Source organism: Ammospiza nelsoni, chromosome 10 (genome assembly GCF_027579445.1).
Source record: "Ammospiza nelsoni isolate bAmmNel1 chromosome 10, bAmmNel1.pri, whole genome shotgun sequence".
Lineage (NCBI taxonomy): Eukaryota > Metazoa > Chordata > Aves > Passeriformes > Passerellidae > Ammospiza > Ammospiza nelsoni.
Genome location: NC_080642.1, coordinates 10,477,649 through 10,496,759, shown reverse-complemented (window position 1 = coordinate 10,496,759; position 19,111 = coordinate 10,477,649). Strand labels below are relative to the sequence as shown.

The 19,111-nt window shown below is 41.4% G+C and overlaps 1 protein-coding gene across 2 annotated transcripts in view; it reads right to left on the bottom strand.

Annotated features, from left to right (window-relative positions):
* Positions 1 to 19,111, bottom strand: part of LPP (LIM domain containing preferred translocation partner in lipoma) — a 317,335-nt gene that overhangs the window by 31,357 nt on the left and 266,867 nt on the right. For both annotated transcript variants that reach the window (XM_059479296.1, XM_059479295.1), the window contains exon 10: positions 11,888 to 12,057. In XM_059479296.1, the coding sequence (XP_059335279.1) occupies positions 11,888 to 12,057 (170 nt within the window). The remainder of the gene's footprint in view (positions 1 to 11,887; positions 12,058 to 19,111) is intronic.

Below are 19,111 nucleotides of genomic sequence, written 5' to 3'. Positions count from 1 at the left end.
CACTTCCAGCAAAAAATCCAAACTAACCTCTACAATCTCAACATCTAGGAAGATTAAAAGCAAATTCACTGTGTATTTTTTCTGGAAAGAGAGAGATCAGATTTCCAATATTACTTCCACCACAACAATCCAACACATGAAGACAGACAGTACAGATGTGCACAGATGTCTCTGGTGGGATGTGGACAAGGGAGCCAAGTCCTCCCTACCACCTCCTGAGACAGAAAGATGGAAATGTCAAACACCTTGTGCAGTTATGCACTCGTTTATTTTAAAGACAGAAGGGATTAAATACATCTACATAAAGGAAAGAAAAAGTGTTTAAACAACAGTAAAAAAAAGATTTAGTGGCATTAATAAAGAACTCCCTTAAACCAGCATGTCACCATTAAAGTAATTAATAGGGCATGCAAGACATTTCAGAGGAAAGTGAGCAGTGCTCACATTAGAGCCTTTAAAGTTTTCACATGACCTCAAGACAGACTACAGCATTCCTGTGCAAAAGTACCCTCTAAAAAAGAGATGGGGGCATTCAAGTCTATAAAAGAGTGATTTTAAAATTTAAATGATATGGTCTAAGTCTGAAATGCAAAGGTTAAGGGAAGAAGGGCAATAAATCTATCTGATTAAACTTTTATCCAAAGTGACAATAAAATGTTCAAAATGAATTAAGGACTTTATTAACAGATGCAGAGACTCTATAAAAAGAGTTTGAAATCCAAGTACCAGAGAGGAGAGGTTTTATCTTTTTTTTTGTCTGGATGGAGGTGATATTACTATAAAACTTTAATCTTATTGCCATGCCACAGTGAAAGTAAAACTGTCAGAGGTAATACAGCAAATCAAGATTGCTTTCTCTCCCTGCTCTGTTGCAAGGGCCTCTTTCCAGAATATAAGAATATGCATGTTCTATGTATGGCACTGTTCCTACAGGTGACAGACACATGTGGACAGGTTATGGGCTGATGATTTACCTGGGCTTCTGCTGGTTGCAACACTCCCATGGTGGTAAGTACAGGCAAATTATATGGACCATTTCAAATCAGTACTTAGCAAAAACTGGTGCTGTGCCACCAGGGACTCTAGAGAACATTTCAGCCTTTCCAAAACAGAATTCACTATTTCAGGACAGTTTTAGACATTTTACTTGTTTATTAGTACCTGTATATAGTAAGAGGATAACAATTTCCAAGACCTTGAACAAAGGCATTTCACTGCTTAAGAATGATCAAATTTAAGCCAGCCATAAATCTGTGGAACTGGATAACAAACCAAGACTTTTTCTGAAAATTATTGCTAAATACTAGATATGATTTAGAGCACAGCTCAGCTCCATCAGGGCCTTTAGCAGCCATGATTTCGGCCATCACTAATTTTTCCTTGTGTTTTGCTGCTACTAAATTCTGGAAACTTGGTTACCTTGGTGATGGCTGCAGCGCCTGTGGCAGATGCACTGGCAGACATCCTGCTAAGTGGTTTGGCTTTTCTGGGAAGTCTTGAGCCTTTTTCAGGTTGGCAGGAATGCTGTGATGGCCACCTGTGCCAGTTCCAGCACCCTCTGACCCTCCAGTGCCAGCACCGGACACAACCTGGCCCCCAGCCTGCCCTGTCACTTCCTCCACAGGAGGACCCAGGGCTGAAACTCTCTCAGCCCCCAGAGAGCCCCATCATGCTACAGCTGTCCCCATTCCTTGATGAGGAGCCCAAAAGGCACCTTTAGGGATTCCCACATCCTCCTTTGGCCCTGCAGCACCCACGAGAAAAGCACAGCTCCTCAGAGGAGCAATGGACTGCAAATTGCCAGGGAATCTAGGATGTCAAACAAATATTTTTCTTTTCACAACAGAATATAAATATTTGGCAGCACATTTAATTTAAAAAGTCTAGAAGTTACTCAAAGAGATTGGAGAACGTTGCTATGATGTTCGTTTGCTTCCCAAAATGTGACCAGTCACAGATGGCTTGCTGTAGGAAATATTAAATAAATTTTTAAAGTGTTGTCTGGCTTGAACACAGATTGCATTTACACAGATATCTTTGTTGGTGGGATGCCAAGATGGTATATTGGTTCAAACATGACCTTAAACAAAAAACTACCTAGTCAGGAGCTAATGGAATATTCATACTTAAAATCTCAATGCCTGATAACATCTGAGAATTAATTTACATTTCAACACTGTTATTTTTCCCCCTCTCTTGCTGTATTTCCCTTCACAAACAAGGGAAAGTATCTGGGTTTGGTCAGCAGCAACTTTTAGGTTATGGGCACAATGACCATTACTTTTTACATCTTTGAAGCAGTTGAAAAAACTCCTACATGAAAAAGGTTAAGTGACAGGAGAATCTGGAAGGCCATTCAGTGTTAAAGAGTCAAACAGCAAGGATGCAAATACAATGAGCTGCAGCATTAAACACATTAGTAGATAGATTTTAGCAAGAAAATAAAAATCAAAACAATACAAAGATTTTTTTCAATGGCCAGCATCTGCAGGAGCGCATTCCCATGGCAAATAAAGATGATTGAACTTGTGCTTTATAACCTCACACCAAAGAGGTCACAAAGATTCTTGGTTTATTTCTTTCCATAAAGCTCTATTTTTAACAAGAACAAAAACCTTTGAAACATGGGCACGTAACATAAGAATGGCCACCAGTTTCTAACTGCCTGTACTTCCTGCACTGCCTCAGAGATCTGTGTGGTGTGCGTGGCAAGTCTGCTTTGAAACTTACAGCATCAGGTTGGTGTGGAAAACCTCCATGGTGTTTCTGCGTCAAATATTTGTCAGGAAACAGCAGCCAGGGAAAAGCAGGGACAATGCTGAGCAGATTTCATCACTCATTTTCAGCAATCTAGATGCCCCACAAGTTCCATGCTCACTGACGTGCACAGTGCCATCCCTGCCTGACCCCCACAGAGGCCTCTCAGAGATGGGTGCACACCGCGGGACTCACTGACCACAGCAACCTCTCTGCTCCTGTGAAGGCTGCTACCTACCAGTGCACAATTATATCTTGTCCCCAGCAAATGCCACAGCACCAGAGTTAAACTATAATCTGGTTTTCCTTCTGCCCAAAATACCCCAGTGGATTATTTATCTCTTCTCTCAATATTGTACTTGGACCATAGCTTTGTAATCAATGCAGATGAGATGAAACAATAGTCTTACAATTTGCTTTCTCCCTACATGAGTACCAAACACTCTCCATACTCTTAAAATCAAGAAACTTTTTCTCCTTTCACGATTCCCATTTGTTGTACTTTCCCTACACTGTCATTATTTTGTTTTTTTCCAACCAGAAATCTCCCAAGCCCATTGGGGTTTCTGTGTGCGTGATGGCAAGTTAAACAGCTTCCCCACTGCAAACAAACATCACATGCACACAAATCATGTCCTGGAGTGAAGAGCAGAGGCAGACACTAGAGGGAGGATCGACTCACAGACTGAGCTTTTGCCAGAGCAAATTCCTTGGAGTGTGGCTTCACCAAGGAGACGGCTCAAGTGGCATGCTGCAAGAGCCTGCTGGGCTGCCTAGCACTCAGGCTTGCAAATCACTGTCTGGACTGAAGGAAGAGGGCATCTGGAATTGAGAGTGAGCAAGACAAGATTTTGCTCTCTTCAAGGCTGCTCAGGGAATCATCCTTGCCAAATCCAAACACACCCATTCCAGGACAGATTCAACTCTGTTACTCACAGGTACTGCAGCATGCTTTGCTAGTAGCTCTGCACAGGGGCACTGGTAAAAATAAGCAATACTTAATGGCTTGTTTACTTCAGTGAGTTCCAATATTTTTATGTCTGGACACTGCAGTGCTTTAACATCATTGCATTAAAAAGGACAAAGCTCCATAATACACAGATCTGATGGAAACACACACCTAATTTACAGGCCCCGTTTAAATACATTACAGCCTTTTCAGAATAATTGTCTTCAGCAGTTTGAATTGACAAATAACTATGCAGGGTTACAAGCAAGCAGTAGGACTACTTGGAAAGGAAAACTGTCATGGTACCTTCCACCCTCCTGGGTTTTCCAAGAGCCCTCACTCAGCTTTCAGATGCTCGTTCTTATTCCTGTCCAGTCTCTAAACACCAGTGATTGGAAGAGGGGAAGAAAAGAAAGGTAGCTCCTTCACCTCAAAATCCTGGCAGACTGAACTGCAAATTGGGAAAACCTGAGCTGTACAGTGCAGGATGTGTTTGGGGTCCTGGACACGTAATTCAAGCTCAGAACCAGAACAAGTAAGGCTAGAAAAACATCCCTAGGGCTGCCCATGCCTAGACCTTAACCATTCCTAAGAGATGTTTGTCCTGCCTGTCCTTAAAGGCTTTCAGCAGTGGAGGTCCATGATCTAAACAAACTGCATTTAAACTTCTCAGGGTCAGATCTTCATCTGCAATATGGAGACAACACTGTTGCCTTTCCCATGGACTTGCTGTTTACTAAGAAGTTTTTCAGAGACAAAGACTTTCATTCACTAACACACCACAGTGAGAGTTTATTACAGTGGTATCTCCAGATGTTGCTCGAGCAGCAGAGGGTGAAAGCAGCAAGTAGTTCACTAAGGAGGTGGTGAAGAACAGATGAAAGAAAAGAGATGAACACTGTAAACACTGGATATAACTTGCCAATATCCATCTACACTTGACTGCAAATGAGGAAGATACTACAAAGATGTTATTTTTTCCTAATAAGCCATTTCTTCTAACTTGCAAAGGCAGCAAGCTTTGGGATACATTCCATAGAGAAAGCTCAACACAGCTAAAATCCATTGCTAAATGACTTTGCCATCCCCTCTACTGTAGCATGATCCCTAAGTGGATCTATAGCCAGGAACCATAAAATCCCATTAGTCCTGCAGAGAGGGAGACTATTTTCTTCCAAAGAATATACAGTTGGTCAGTGGAATTCACCCTGTGAGGCAAGAAATTCACTGAATGGCAGCAGCTGGTCCTTCACAGTATCATCTTTTCAGTCACTAAGAACTCTTCATTTCCCATGGTATAGTTTTTCTAGATTATACATGTCAAATCAGTGCTTAGTTCATATAATCAAAATATGAAAAATGCCTCTAATTATAAAAGCACAAGGCAGAGAAAAGACTACAATTCAAGTTGTTATGGCTGCCAACACACACAGTAGAAAAGATCTGGATTCTAGCAAGTCATCACAAAAATCCCAAGTAAGCCCAGGTGTGGAGGAGGACTCATCACTTAATATGGACACATTTTTAAATAGGGGCCATGAAAAGGAATGAAAAGTGATCCATACCTAATAAAACTTTGCGCCACCAAGACATCAGTGAATAGTTAATCAGCACTTCATGCCCAATCTTCCAACACAAATGTATCTATTAAAACGCTGTCCAGCACTATGGTACTGTACCAAAAATATCCCCCTTGTGACACTGTTCTCATTGGTAGCATCAAGTTGCTTTACCTTTACCACAATCCATAGCTAGTCTTCCTCTAAAGCAATACTCTAGTCAGCTTTCTGGAAAGTCAATTACACCAAGGTATATTGGTCTCAGAATCCATCACCAAGGTGAGCCCCGTGCAATTCTTGGCAGGGCTCACTCCCATGTCCTCCAAGAATACTGAATTTTCCTTCTTACAGGCTTGATTTGCAGGCTTCTTGTCCTGTCCTTGTTGGACAGCAAGATGTACTGGCCCTGTCTTCTTTAATATGAGCCTCTGGGTCTCTACAGAGGAGTCTCTGTAAAGCATTACCTCATCATCTCACGGTACACTTTCTCCCCTTTCTTTATAATTCCAGTTTAGAAAGGAGGTTATTGACCTCTGCTGACTCCTCCACCCATCCACCCCTGCAAAGGAACCTTTTCTCTTGCCTTGTGACAAAATAAGAGGCATGACCCATCCCCTGTAACAGCTGGTAGGCCACTGAAAAAACAGATGCAGTCTTCCAGAGGGTCAGCTAAGTTCAGCTGCCCCAGTTCTGACAGAAGCTGCTTCATCGACATATTCTCTCACACGTTTTTGTACCTCCTAGACCTGGACTCCTGGAAGCTCCAGGTGCAGCTTATGTAATAGCATCCCGTCCTCCTCTATCTGTGCCCTGATTGCACAAGAACATTTACCACTCAAAGTAGTAGAGTTGAGCTTATGGCCACTACTCCTCCTCCACCCTGTGTCTCTATTTTTTATATCAGCTGTGGTGGTATCAATAGAAAGGGCTGTTACACTCTTAAGGGATTTACTGATTTTTCACTTTTATGAATGATCAGTTTATTAGATGTAACAGATTTCCCTTGGCATTATGTTTTTTTCCATGGAATTACCAACTGGGCACAGACTAGCAAAATTATCAATGCTAATAATCAGTAGTCTGTGAGCAAGCCAAAAGTCTGGACCTGCTTTGGGGCTGCCATGTCCATGGACCACTTCTGTTGAGGGTGAGAAATGGCCAGGGCTGAGCCTGCTGCTGCCTGGCACAGCCCAGCTCTATCTGTGCCACAGGAGCTGAGCTTTAATGCTTTTCGATCCGCGGGTCACAGGTTCAGCTCCCTGCTGCCGATGACTCACACAGGAGCTCCGAACTAAAACTAGCAACACCAGCTTTTTTCTAGGAGAGAATTGAAGAGCAGCATTGATCTCAATGAAATATTTCGAGGGCAGAAAAATTCCACCACGCAAAGAGTGCGTGACTTCTCTTTAGTTTATTTTATATTTTTGTTCCAGTTGTCATTTTGAATTCAAACTCTTTGGAAAGCAGGCATAATAGTCTTAATGATCCCATTGAGCAGTTTAAATTCAAATTGTGGAGCACTTGCAATACCATGCTGGCAGCACTTTCCATAAATTACTCTCAAATTCAATACGTTGCTTGACAAAAACAAGAATAAAGGGCTTTTTACTTTAAAAAGAAGAAAACTTGTATCATAAAAAAAAATCTTTAAATTATAGTTTCTCTTTTCTGGTCCAATTTAAATTGTTACATAGTTGCTAAATTAGTGCTGTAATCCCTGCTTACAAATTGCAGAATTATTTTTAAAAATAGATGTAGCTTTACTGCAGGGAACAACCTTACACTTTAAACCCTATGTGCTGCAGGAAGCTGCCCTTGCACAGCTTTCAACCAGCCACACTCACGTGCACACAGGGCGAGGTTTACAATACCAGTCACACTGAAGCCAACAGCAGTCTCACCAGAGATTTCAATGAGCACAAATTGAGTTAACACTGACATTTTAGAATGATTAGCAAATTTAAGCTTTCCCAGGATGCTCCATGGCACCAGTGGCCCTCATTGTACCATTTCTTAAAAGCATTTCTCTTGTGTTCTGTTCGGAACTATCTTCTCCTACTGAACTACAGCCACTGATAGGCCAGGAAGTTAGAAGATTTTAAGAGGGAAAAAACCCTCTAAGATATACCTTTTTTTGCTCACAAAACAAGTAATTGGGGAGTGAGTGGGTGGGGAAAGAAAAAAAAAAAGGTGGAGCACTACGATCCCAAGTTCAAACCTAGGGAACAGAAATAACCAGGGCAAGACTCCCATGCATAATTCTTCTTTCTTCAAGCACTTTCACAGCTTCAATACTATGGAAAGATAGTATTTCACCTGCAAAAAATCCATGTAAGTGATCTTTGGGGATGGGTTTAAGATATTGTCCTCAATATCTCACAGTTCTCAGCAGAAATAGGAAACCTCAATCCCTGGGTCTCCACAGGGCTCTGCAGAGCATACCCACCATCTGCCCTGATCTAGCTTGACAGAAATGAGAGTTTCTTTCTTCTCCTCCTTCAATCAATCCTTCACCATTTCTAGCCCACCACTTCTCTGAAGTCTTTCATTTGAGCCTGGCTATTTCTGCTATTTCCCCTTCCCAGTCCCACCATGGTCCTCTCCTCAGGTGGGTCACATTGACTGGGACACAACAGAAGAAACCCTGAGAGGCCAGGAACATCAGCAAGATCTTGCTGCTTTCTGCATTAACTGCAGGAGCTCAGCCCCTCCCAGCCCTCACCTCAGAGTGCACATCTCCAGCTGCCAACCACCAGACTGTCAGGAGAGGGGAGTAAGAATGGAAGAAAATTTCCACATCCTGGAGAAAGTTATCTGGACATCAAAGAACACCCCATTCACAAAAAAGCAGCATCACTCTTGCCAGACTGGTGTGTCTGGTTAACCTTGTGCTCAGTCCTTATGATAACACAGTATTTGGACAGCAGACAGCTGGCACTGCTCAACATCTTGCTCTTCAGTCTTTTATAACAACAGTTCCACTGATATTACGCTTAGCCTTTTCCCTGCTCTCAGTCCAGTGTTAAAATCTCTTCAACTACTTAGAGGAAGCAAACCGAATGTTCTTTTGTCAGTAATTTGCCCTGTAAGGGAGGGGGGAAATACACTGATAACATCTGCAGACACGGCATTCATCACGTGCACAGCAGTGCACTGGTTACACTGGAAACTCTATCATGGTATTTCAAATGTTAACTTGACTGTCATCATGACTGGGAAACATCTGTTTCCTATTAACACTTTAGTTTTTACAGTTGCTTTTAGTTCAGCAGAAGAGTCTTAATGGAGAAGACTGGTACTCTTTTAGAAATAACATCAATAATGAAAGAATCCTTGGATGCAGAGCAAAACCAGCAAACACATTGGCAACAGAACTCGCTGCACTCAGAAGATGTAACAGGAAATGATAGTGATGGGCTTTTGGGTGGGAGGATTTTTGTGTGATGGAAATTAACTCTGGTATTCAAATTCCCATTAAGAAAAATATTTCTTTTCAAACAGGTGATTGATTTCCTTAGATGTTTATTCAGACTTTTGGTGAATTTCATCTTAATTGGATCACTGATAAATAAAACCAGAAACAAAAACAACAAAGAAAACCCCTTCTGCAGGCTATTTAGGCTTGGTACTGACTAACCAGTAATTAAATACAGCTCTTCACAGAAATCTTAATTATGGCTTCACTACACCACAGTTAAGAAGAGTCACACAACAAATTGAGAAGATTAGCCAATTCTAATTGTTTAAAAACATTTATTTTTATTTTTGTGCATAGTTTTTGTGTGCATAAGGCCACAAGTCACACCAGTGAATTATTAAAAAATAATATAAAGTATCAAGAATTTATATATCACAACTAGGCCAGTGTTACTAGGCAAGTATTTGTTTATTTTCTTTATATAAATTAAGCCTCTATGAATTGCATAAGAGGTCAAGAGTTTTTGACTTGGGAAAATAGGGATGTGTGCTAGAAATCAGCGTGAATTAGGTAGACCAGAAACAAGTTTCACTGAATTACTCACACTTAAACCAGCTGAGAACCCTGTTTTCTCAGCTGGCCACTGCCATGAATTAGCTGTGCAGTTTTGGGCCAGTCACATCTGCACCTTCCATGGGAATTCAGCTCCAGAGGAATTTGAGTCAAGGTACTTCAGTCCCACTGAGTTTCTACAGATCAAGGATTCCTAGTATCCAAGCTATTTTCTGATAGCGGGACTTTGGGGAACAAAAAATACCCTACCCACCTTCAAAAACCAAGCACCAAAAAGCCCCCCAAAATCAATCAACCAACCAACCAAAAAGAAAGGGGGAAAAACCCCAAACCAAAACAAAAATAATCAGAGGCCACAATTCAGTAGAATGTGGCTAGACAGGCTGGATTTTAAGCAGGTCACTAAGTCTCAGAGTTCAAGATAACTGCATCACACATCTAAAGGCATCTGAAGACAAAAGCAGTCAGGCTGTGCCTCATCAATTTAAGGGTCTCATTCATCTGCAAGAATAACTTGCAAGCCTAGCTCAAAGCCTCAGTGTACTTAAGCATTCATGATCCTACTGAAGCCAATGCAGGCTTCATTCCACTGAAAAATCAATGAGACATATGCTCTAGGACACAAATTCCTCAGGCCTAAAGCCAGAGGATGGCAGAAGCCTAGATCCCTTGTAGATCTGGCTTTCAACACAGCAGAGTCCTGAGATTTCTGAAAGACACTGAGACATAGGCTCCCAACACTTGTTTCTTCCACATTTATGAGTTTAATATGTGCTTGGGCTTTTGTTTTTGTTTTGGTTTTTTTTTTCCTTACTGCATCAGACTGCCAGCTTCCTGCTTCCCATTTTCACTCACAGTACCAGCTGCCCAGCTACATATATGTAGTCCCATCAGCATTGCCATCCTTTCCCCTGCATGTGCAGCAGCAGATGGATCCAGACGTGTTTTGGTTTAACTCCATAACCATGTTTTTGTGGACTGCATGGATAAACATTAAAGGCCCCTTCTGGTTATATAAAAGGAAGCTATTAAACGTTTACTCTTTCCTCTGTACTCAGAGCTGCAAAGCCCTATCACAGAACATACAAACGCAGATGCAACCAGGCAATTATCGTTCCTTTATCCCTTAAATAGATAGAAGATAAATTTGAAAGAAAATGAGGAACAGAATCCTTCTCCCTTTCCTTTTTTATCCTTTTATCTCCCAATGTAGGAAGTTTACTGAACCCTTGCCAACAATTCACTCAGGCTAATGAAGTGTATAAGTAATGGGATTAAATAATCTTAAACCATTACTACAGTGGCTAATGCAGATGTTTTCCCAAACTAAAGCAGATGAGTGGTGCAGAATGCGTGCTTGATTTAAAAAAGAAGAAAAGAAAGTATCAATCTGCAAGCAGATGAAGTCAATTCCAGCCTGAAGTCAATGAAATGTTTAATTCTAGATATTATGAATGCACCTTCCTAAAGTCTTCAGTGCTTTGCACGTGGTTAAACTTGCCACAAAATGAAACTTAAATTTTTTATAGTGCAATCATTTTAGTGCAAACAAAAATAGAAATTATTTAAAAGGTACATATTCCACCAAAAGACCATTTAGCTTTTAAAATCAATTTAACAAGGCCCATCTATCACTGCCATTGTAAGTAAGACATAATCCTCCCTTTTTATATTCAGTATTTCTGTAACAATCTCAATGTGATGGCTCTGTAGAAATAGAGAGAACAATGAAATATTGGTGGCATTTTCAGAAATATTTTAGTATTATTGCTCCAATTATCACTGGAATGACAGAAATGTCATGAAAAACATCAATTTTTACTTTTAGAAGTGTAAATCCAATTATCCAGTGTTTGTAAGAACTCAAAACTGGAAGTTTAAAGAAAGATTTGTCAGTGTTTTAAGAATGTTCCAGTGCTTTTCTTACGCTAAGTTGCAAGGATAATCCTTATATACTGGATGCTAAGGTCAGACCAAGGTAAAGCCTCAGACACATTATGGGATGTTTCTTTAATTTGACCTGTGCAACTGGTTCCAGCTTCTTGTTATGGGAGTCTCTTAAAACGTGCAGCTCCTCAGAGCAACTGTTTATTGTTTGCTTTAAGACCTTGTTGGAGGCATGAAATGAAATTTTAGGGTAATGTAAGCCTCAAAAGACATCTAATCCAAAGACCCTTAGTTCAGTAGAAAGTCTTCCATCAAGCAAGGCAAAAGTCTTGATTTTAGAAATTTTACTGCTTTCTTGCATCCCACCTCCTTAATCTTATTGGGCACACAGTCTGTAACCATTTTGGAATCAGATTTCTCAACACAGAAAGCTGAGAACCACACTACTGCTACAAAATGACTACATAGTCTGCTCCTTACAGAGATGAAACAATCACAAAACCCAGCTCTTTCTCCTGCTGTGTCCACTTCATTTCAGAGGGAAGTCAGACCAGGAAATGTAATTCACTCAGTAAGCTGAAAAGACCAGAGTTCTTCTGAAGACCATAAAAAAACCTGTTGCTCATGGTACTACCACAGGGTTGTCACATTTTAAGTGTAAGGCAACTCCATAGCAATGAAAGAAATAAATGTTTCCCATGTCTGTGCATTAAAATCAGGGCACAAAGAGGAACAGGTACTCACAATGTAGCAGGGTTCACAGTAGGCTTTCTTCTCCACAGCATAGAAAGGCTGTCCCCTCAGCTTGCTGCTGCACTTTATGCAGGTGAAACAATCCACGTGGAAGACTTGGTCCATGGCTGTGCAACCGGTGCCCTCTCCGACAACATTCTCCCCGCAGCGGGCACAGCGTCCTGTCACCAGAGGGAAAGGACAGCAGTCAAAGCAAGGCCCTCGTCCCAGCTGCACAGGAGGTCCCTCCACTCACCTGTGGCTGGTGAGGGGGATGTGACAGCTCAGTCCACAGAAAAAAAATTTGTGCTACTGCTGGCAAAGATTCAATGCCCCTGGAAGGCACTCTGGTGCTGGTCCATATAAAAGATCTAGAAAGGATTGACACTGCCTCCCAAGACAGCACTCATGTCGGTTGTGCTGCTGCAAGCCAGCAATCATTTTAGGGATATTGAGCTCCAGATACAAACCACTCAGCTATCATCTAACCCAGCTACATAGTCATCCTCAGCTCCTCAGTTAGATGGGATAAACCTGTGCCTTAAGCCTTGCTTCCACATGAAAGGATTTTGTCATAGGAGGCCTCATAAAGCTGCCTGATGGCAGCACAGTTTAAAAACTTTTCACTTGTATAGCTTAGACCAGTTCTCTCAATGGAGCCAATTACTCTTTTTTTTTCTGTTCAAGGATTAATACAGATTAAGATATTTTGTCTATTTAAAGCATAGAAACTACTTCTAAAGAAACTGATGTGTGGATATTTTATTCTTACCATCCTTCAAAAAAGGTGTATCAGAAACTGCTGGTAAAGACTCTAAGTACAGACAAGCCTTAAGAGCTCTGTCTGCTTCTGAAAAAGGTCCTTAATGTCAGACACAAATGCATAACAAAAAGTCTGTAGACATGCACGTACAAAGGCTTGCTGCCTTGTTCAGATTGTTGCTAAAGATGCTATGTGGCAGATAGTTTTAAAGTGAAGACAAGATTTCCTTAGCTCCTGGGAAAAACATTTCCCTAGGGAACACTGTGGTGCAGAGGTGATGGAAGAGGTGGGTAGAATGCACACCTTTGCTATTTTTTCTGCCATTTGGGTTCCAGATAATGGAGATAGCCCCTGAAGTTCTGATGTCCCTACATAACAATTGATGTTGAAAGTGGAAGGCATTAAGGACAAGGTCAGCCACAATAAACAGGAGAACCCCATCAAAGGTAACAGAGGAACTATGATCTGGGGCATTGGCCCACTCAAAATGATACCCTCCAGTTTAAGAATAACTGTGGTGACCTCAGCCTTGGGACCCTGCACTTCTTGAAGGATTCATGGGTGGAGTGGTGTGGTCAGTGAGCATGGGAAGGAAAGCAAGAGCTGAGGTACAAGCAGGAAAGCAGACTGAGTTCAATACAGAATTATTCATAAAGGCATATAGAAATAATATGTACCTGATAATAATTCCATAATCCAGTAGTGATATAATGCTCCCTCACACCTGTTTATTGGCCTTTTCATGCAAATACTGCACATCTTCTACAAGTTAGACCTGTCTTGTCATCTCAAGAGTAGGACTGCTGCCCTTCACTGTGAACTGACAATGTCCCCACACTCATGACTTCTTTTCTGCCTGCCCCACACTCCAGCAAGCTACATTCAGGGAACAAAGCATGTAAGCTACTTTTGGATCCCTCAGGATGTGGCAGGATGATATATATACACATTTGAGATATATTAGGAAAGCTTGGAAAAGAACCCAGATCATTACCATTTGCTACAATGGTATAACTGTAGCTGGCTTTATACAGGACAGACAGTTCCTGACTCAAACAGCTCCCAGCCTGAGCAATGTGGAAGGAGAACTCACCAGATGAATGCAGACAAGTCTGGAAATCCCCCAAATGGAATTAATAATGATGTATTTCAACTTAACTTTCCTTAGCATTTGTTATTAGGGTTTTGATTGTCACTGTTGTGCTTTAATCACTCCACTGATACACTTCTAGAGAGGACTCCTTTTTTATAAGCAGAAAAGGAACTCAGGTTTCCCAGCATGGTAGTGAGGCTACAGAGCTCAGGGGAAGAAAGGAAAAAACCATGAGGGCTAGGAAGAAAAAAACCCAAACCCACTGGAGAGAACCACAGTACAGAACTCAGCACTGCACTGAGAAGGAGGCAGAAGACACCTCCTGTGTAGCACAGGAGAGCCCTGCTGAGCCCTGGTGTGGACAGCACAGAGCTGCTCCAGGGCCTTCTCCAAACATCTCGTGTAGCTGGGCTGTAATACGAAGAGACGTCTGGGGAGCAGTTAATATCTCTATATATAAAACATGAAATTGAAAGCCATTAGTGTATTACTTTACACAGTGTTTTTCCAGAGGGAATATTCCGCTGAAGAATTTATTTTCCCTAGTGTGCCATTCTGTGATCATCTGGTATTATTTTTATGAGGCATTTGGACATGAAATAATGTAGTGTCTATGCAAACACTTCTCAGCTTTCTTTGTTAACATCTGAGCAGAACATGTGGGAATCTTTACCCCTCCTTCTCTTCTCACATTCATAATTTAGCCAGCTCTTGTGTGCTTCAGCATTTATCTTCCTCTTTGACCAAGGCATCTCTCCATTTGCAGAAGAAGCTGTCTACATGAAGACCATACTTATGGCTGTACCTATGCCAGGAAATCTGTGTCTGTTTCCTAACTCAAATACATACTCCTGTAATCTCTGACAAGTCACTCAGTGCCTTTGTACCTCTGTCCTCTCTTTGAGCAAAGGGCATAAAGACATCTTCTCTGCCTCCCAAAGGTGTCCTGAGGCCACACTCCCCATGGCTCTGAGGTATTCCCCAACTACACTGCTGGTGGTCAGATACAAACCAAAGAGTAGCACAACATGAGTCTTGGCCAATTTCTCCCCTTTAAATTTGTTTCCTGAGGCTTTCCTTCCTCTTTCTGGGTTTTTCCACAGAAGATTCCCACTGAGGCAGCAACAGACTTAATCTGTCTACATTTATGAGAAGTCCAGTTTCTGCTATTAAGTACACAGACAGAAATACTCCTATAAACTCTCACACAGGAAAGCTTAAAGAAAGCTTCCTTTTTTATAAGTTTATATGCAAATTATAACACTGTGGCCTTGGGCAAACCCTGTTTTTCATGAGACATGGCCACTCCAGTGAGAATCAAAACACAAGCTCTGTGCCTAGCAACCCTCCCAACTGACTCACTCACCCAAAAGGTAAAAACAAATAAGCCAAAATATTCAAAATTGGGAGCCAACAGTTGGGTGGCTGGATCCACTTAAAGGCACATGGGCAAATATACAACCGATCTGGTTTGCAGCAATGCAATCACTGGAGACTGCACCTTCTGCAGACCTTGGTGCAATCTGGGAACTCACAAGGCTTCTGCAAAAACCTGTCTCTTCTCCCAACTCCTGCAACTCACTCAAATGTAGTTGAAAATGGCTATTAGTGTCAAGTGTTGGTGAAGGAGGAACTGACAAGCAGACAGGCACATGCACACAGGCAGTGTGATTGCACAAGCCTCGTTTCCTTAGAAAACCAGAAAAACCCCACTAAAAACAATGTATCTATCATTATGTCTGATAAAAACAAAACAAAGGTCTGCTTTTCCTCTGTGCCAGTTACCAACAGCGAAGGTATTTGTGGTTGGGCTCACCACAATTAAGTGCCCACACATGTTCCCCATTTTAATATTTTCACACTGTCTCAAATAACCCAGTCCGTTGTGTGCAGAATACCCATGAGTGAACACAGAACAAGTTGCACTGCTTATTGGGAAAGAAGTAGCAAAAGGCAAAGTTTGCAAGACTCAAGAACAAACAGATTGCACAAAAAAGATTACACAAATAATCTAAGAGAAAAATAGCAGGCAGAGTATTACAGTAGAAACACGGAACAACGTGACCCATTTGCTTTCCACAAGCAGCATTTAAAAGGCAGCTTAAAGACAAAGGACAAAATTAGCACTAAACTGCATGAAGATGAGAAACTATGTCATTTAAACATTCTTCTTTTGCCCCTTCAGCCCTTTTTAGATCCTATTCAAGATCATTTCAGCAAAACTAGAAGGCGATATGCTGGCAGCAAGCCTGGGAGACCAGAGTTCTCTATTTTTGCATGAAAGAGGTTCATAACCTTGGCCGTGCTGTGACCTTCCCTCAGCCCAGCCTGGCTGCCACATGGTGGTCTTACCTTGGGGGTGTGTACAGAAGTGCCTGCAGAGGCTTCCCTGCTGAAAATGCCACAGTTAGTGAGTGCATTACACAGAAACACTTCAGCAGCTGAAAGGATACATCAGCTGCTATACTCTATTCTGAAACCTCCTCACTTAATGTCTTCTGCTGTGCAAAAAAATTTGAAATATTGTGAATCTGAAGGAAGGGGGGGAAGAAGAAGAGGAGCTCATATGGCACATGATGCCATGTTCTAACTTCTTGTTATCTCATTACTCGTATTATATGGTTTTTGCCTATACCACCACAGATCCTGTCTGCTCAGATTATAGAATAGATCCATTCTGCTTGATATTGGGAAAACACAGAATTCAAAGAATAGCTCAACTGCAGGAGTTCACAACCTAATACAAGCAATAACAACTAGGTAGTGACAGGAAATAGAAGGAAACAATCAGATGAAACCAGTCAGCAAGGGAAGCTGTGGTCTCAGCACTCAATGTTTTACTGTTGACAAGGAGTCTGTAGACAGCACAGCAAAGGAAAAGGTTAAGGAAGGATTTGAAAGAGGACCCGGAGGGAGTTTAAAGGAAGTTTAATGGAATGCTTCTGAAGAAAGGACAAAGACAACACAAAAGAGAATGTAAGTGCTTGAAGGTTGAACATAGACAGCTTCAGATGGGAAGGATGAGTTGGTATGTCACTAGAGAATACTAGACAAAGAAGGGTGGGAATAGGTCATTACAGGTCATGCAGGTAAAGACATGAAGCTTCTGTTTGATATGAGGCAGAAATGGAACCAGAGGAGAGATGTTTAGGAGTTGGATTCGATGATCCTTGTGGGCCCCTTCTGACTCAGGATGTTCTATGACTCTATGACTAAGAGGTAAAAATTATCTGGCCTAAGTTAAAAGCCAGAGAGTTATTTCTACAGCTAGTTGAGCATGAATAGAGAGAAACTGCATTTTTTGAAAAGGATATTGCAGAGATTCAAGGTCACTGGAGCTTGGATGCAGGTTTTAACTGTGAAGATGAACAGGAAAGGCCATAATCTGAGCTGTTACTCAGCAAAGCTCTTAAGATTTGGCCAGAAACTGGGCACAATCTGGAGATGAGGAATTAGGCACAGTGTGTCCAACCTTATCTGGGACATGCATCACTTTTAAATGTCAGATTAAGAATGTGAGCAAATGGGACAAACATCCACCACTGAAGATGGATGATGGAATAGGTACATGTCATACTAATCCTTATGGCAGTAATATTCTGATAGCAATCACATTGGAGCCGAGGATAAAGGCAGTGTAATTCCACACAGGGGGCTTGAGATGCTCCTGTTTGCACATCCAAGGACTTCAGTACCTTTTCTAGGCTACAGCATTATTTTTCTGTCATACCTACTTAGACATTAAGCCATTGGCAGCACCATTGTGATGTACAGTGCCTAACACAGACAATTCAGGCAACTACAGATGCCAAGAGCAGAGAAAGCAGAGAGAAAATGTGCAAACCTCTCCACAAAAGGCTTAAATTCATGAATTCAAAGCATGCATTCTATGTAGAGAAGAGATAGGGGACAATTTTCTGATAAAAGTATCAAAGTAGGGAGGTTCTGCATTTGCTGAAACATGGGGAAAAGACATTGATATCTCAAAAAACTCGGCATGATGGAAAAAACTGTTTCCCACCTAACCATACAGTGGGAATACACCACAAGGTCATATCCTCAGTGCCTATCAATTACACAATTTCCCTTGATCAGCTAAGTGTATTCCCCGGCTCTCACTGCAGCCCTGATACACAACGCAAGAAAGACCTAAAAAAATACAGCACATTGCCTTTTCAAAACGGTACCAAGAACACTTTGAAAACAGATAAATACATTGAACAGAATATCTCACTGAAAGTTCCCCTAGCATCCTCAAGACAGCCAGTATTTCCGCTGTGTTATTTTTCTAATCATTTCTGTTTAGAGTTCGCCAACGAATGCATTTTAGAGATTCATGACACATTCTGCTTTTGGATGGCTTTGAATCAGCTGGCAGTAAATGTGGAAAAATCATTATTCCTAATGAAGAAATATTGATGACAAAACAGCATTTCGAGGACAACGTTGACCATAAGTCAACAATGTAAAAAGACTTTCCCCTCTCTCCCTCCTCTTTCCTAGTGACTTTTATCCAAGGGTTTTCAAGCATTTCCAGAGCACATGGGATTCCTCAGGACACCTATGTCAGACAGGCAGAATTACTCCATTTTAAGAGGATGCAGGAGCAGAAATTGATTATTAGGATAACAGTGTAATAGCAGACCTTAACTTAGTATACCCTAATCAAGTCAAATCCTAGTCAGAGCTTCTGCAACTCAGAAGTACCCAACAGGTCCCGGGTTCTTTGATGCATCCAAAGGGAACAGAAGAGGGATCTCTGATCCACAAGGGAGGGTTTATGTCCTTCTACAGTGCATGGGAGGTATGTGTCTAACTGATTATGCTAGACACAGATGTGTTGATCATATTTGTCCCAGAGTGATTCTGACATTTTGGCACTCAGGGCATTGCAATAATGGTACAGAGGGAAACATAAAGGTGTTTGTACATTTTGTAGAAAACTATATTATTTAGCTCATCTTACCCTTGCCTTCCTTACCTACACTTTTCTTGATTTTGAACTCAAGACTTTTCACTGAGTGGGAAGCCCTTGGCAATGGTTTATTGTGCCAGGATCCAAGCTTGAAGTGTCACCATTTGACAGTAGCAGGCTGTATGCATCAATTGTCTTACACAGCCTTTGGACATGAGACATATCAATCTTAATTCCCTTTTCTTCAGTAGACGTCAGAAAACACAATCTTTCACAGTAAACACAGATTCATGCTACAATGTGTGCCTGAAACACTTCATAAATTAAATCCAAGGCCATGATTTAATTACTGTGTCCTGGTTATTCTGCTTTAACTGTGTTCCACTTGTACTCCAGATGTACAGGTCCCTGCAGTGACCTACTTGTCATTTGTACTGTACAGCACTGTGCAGTAGCTGCACTCTC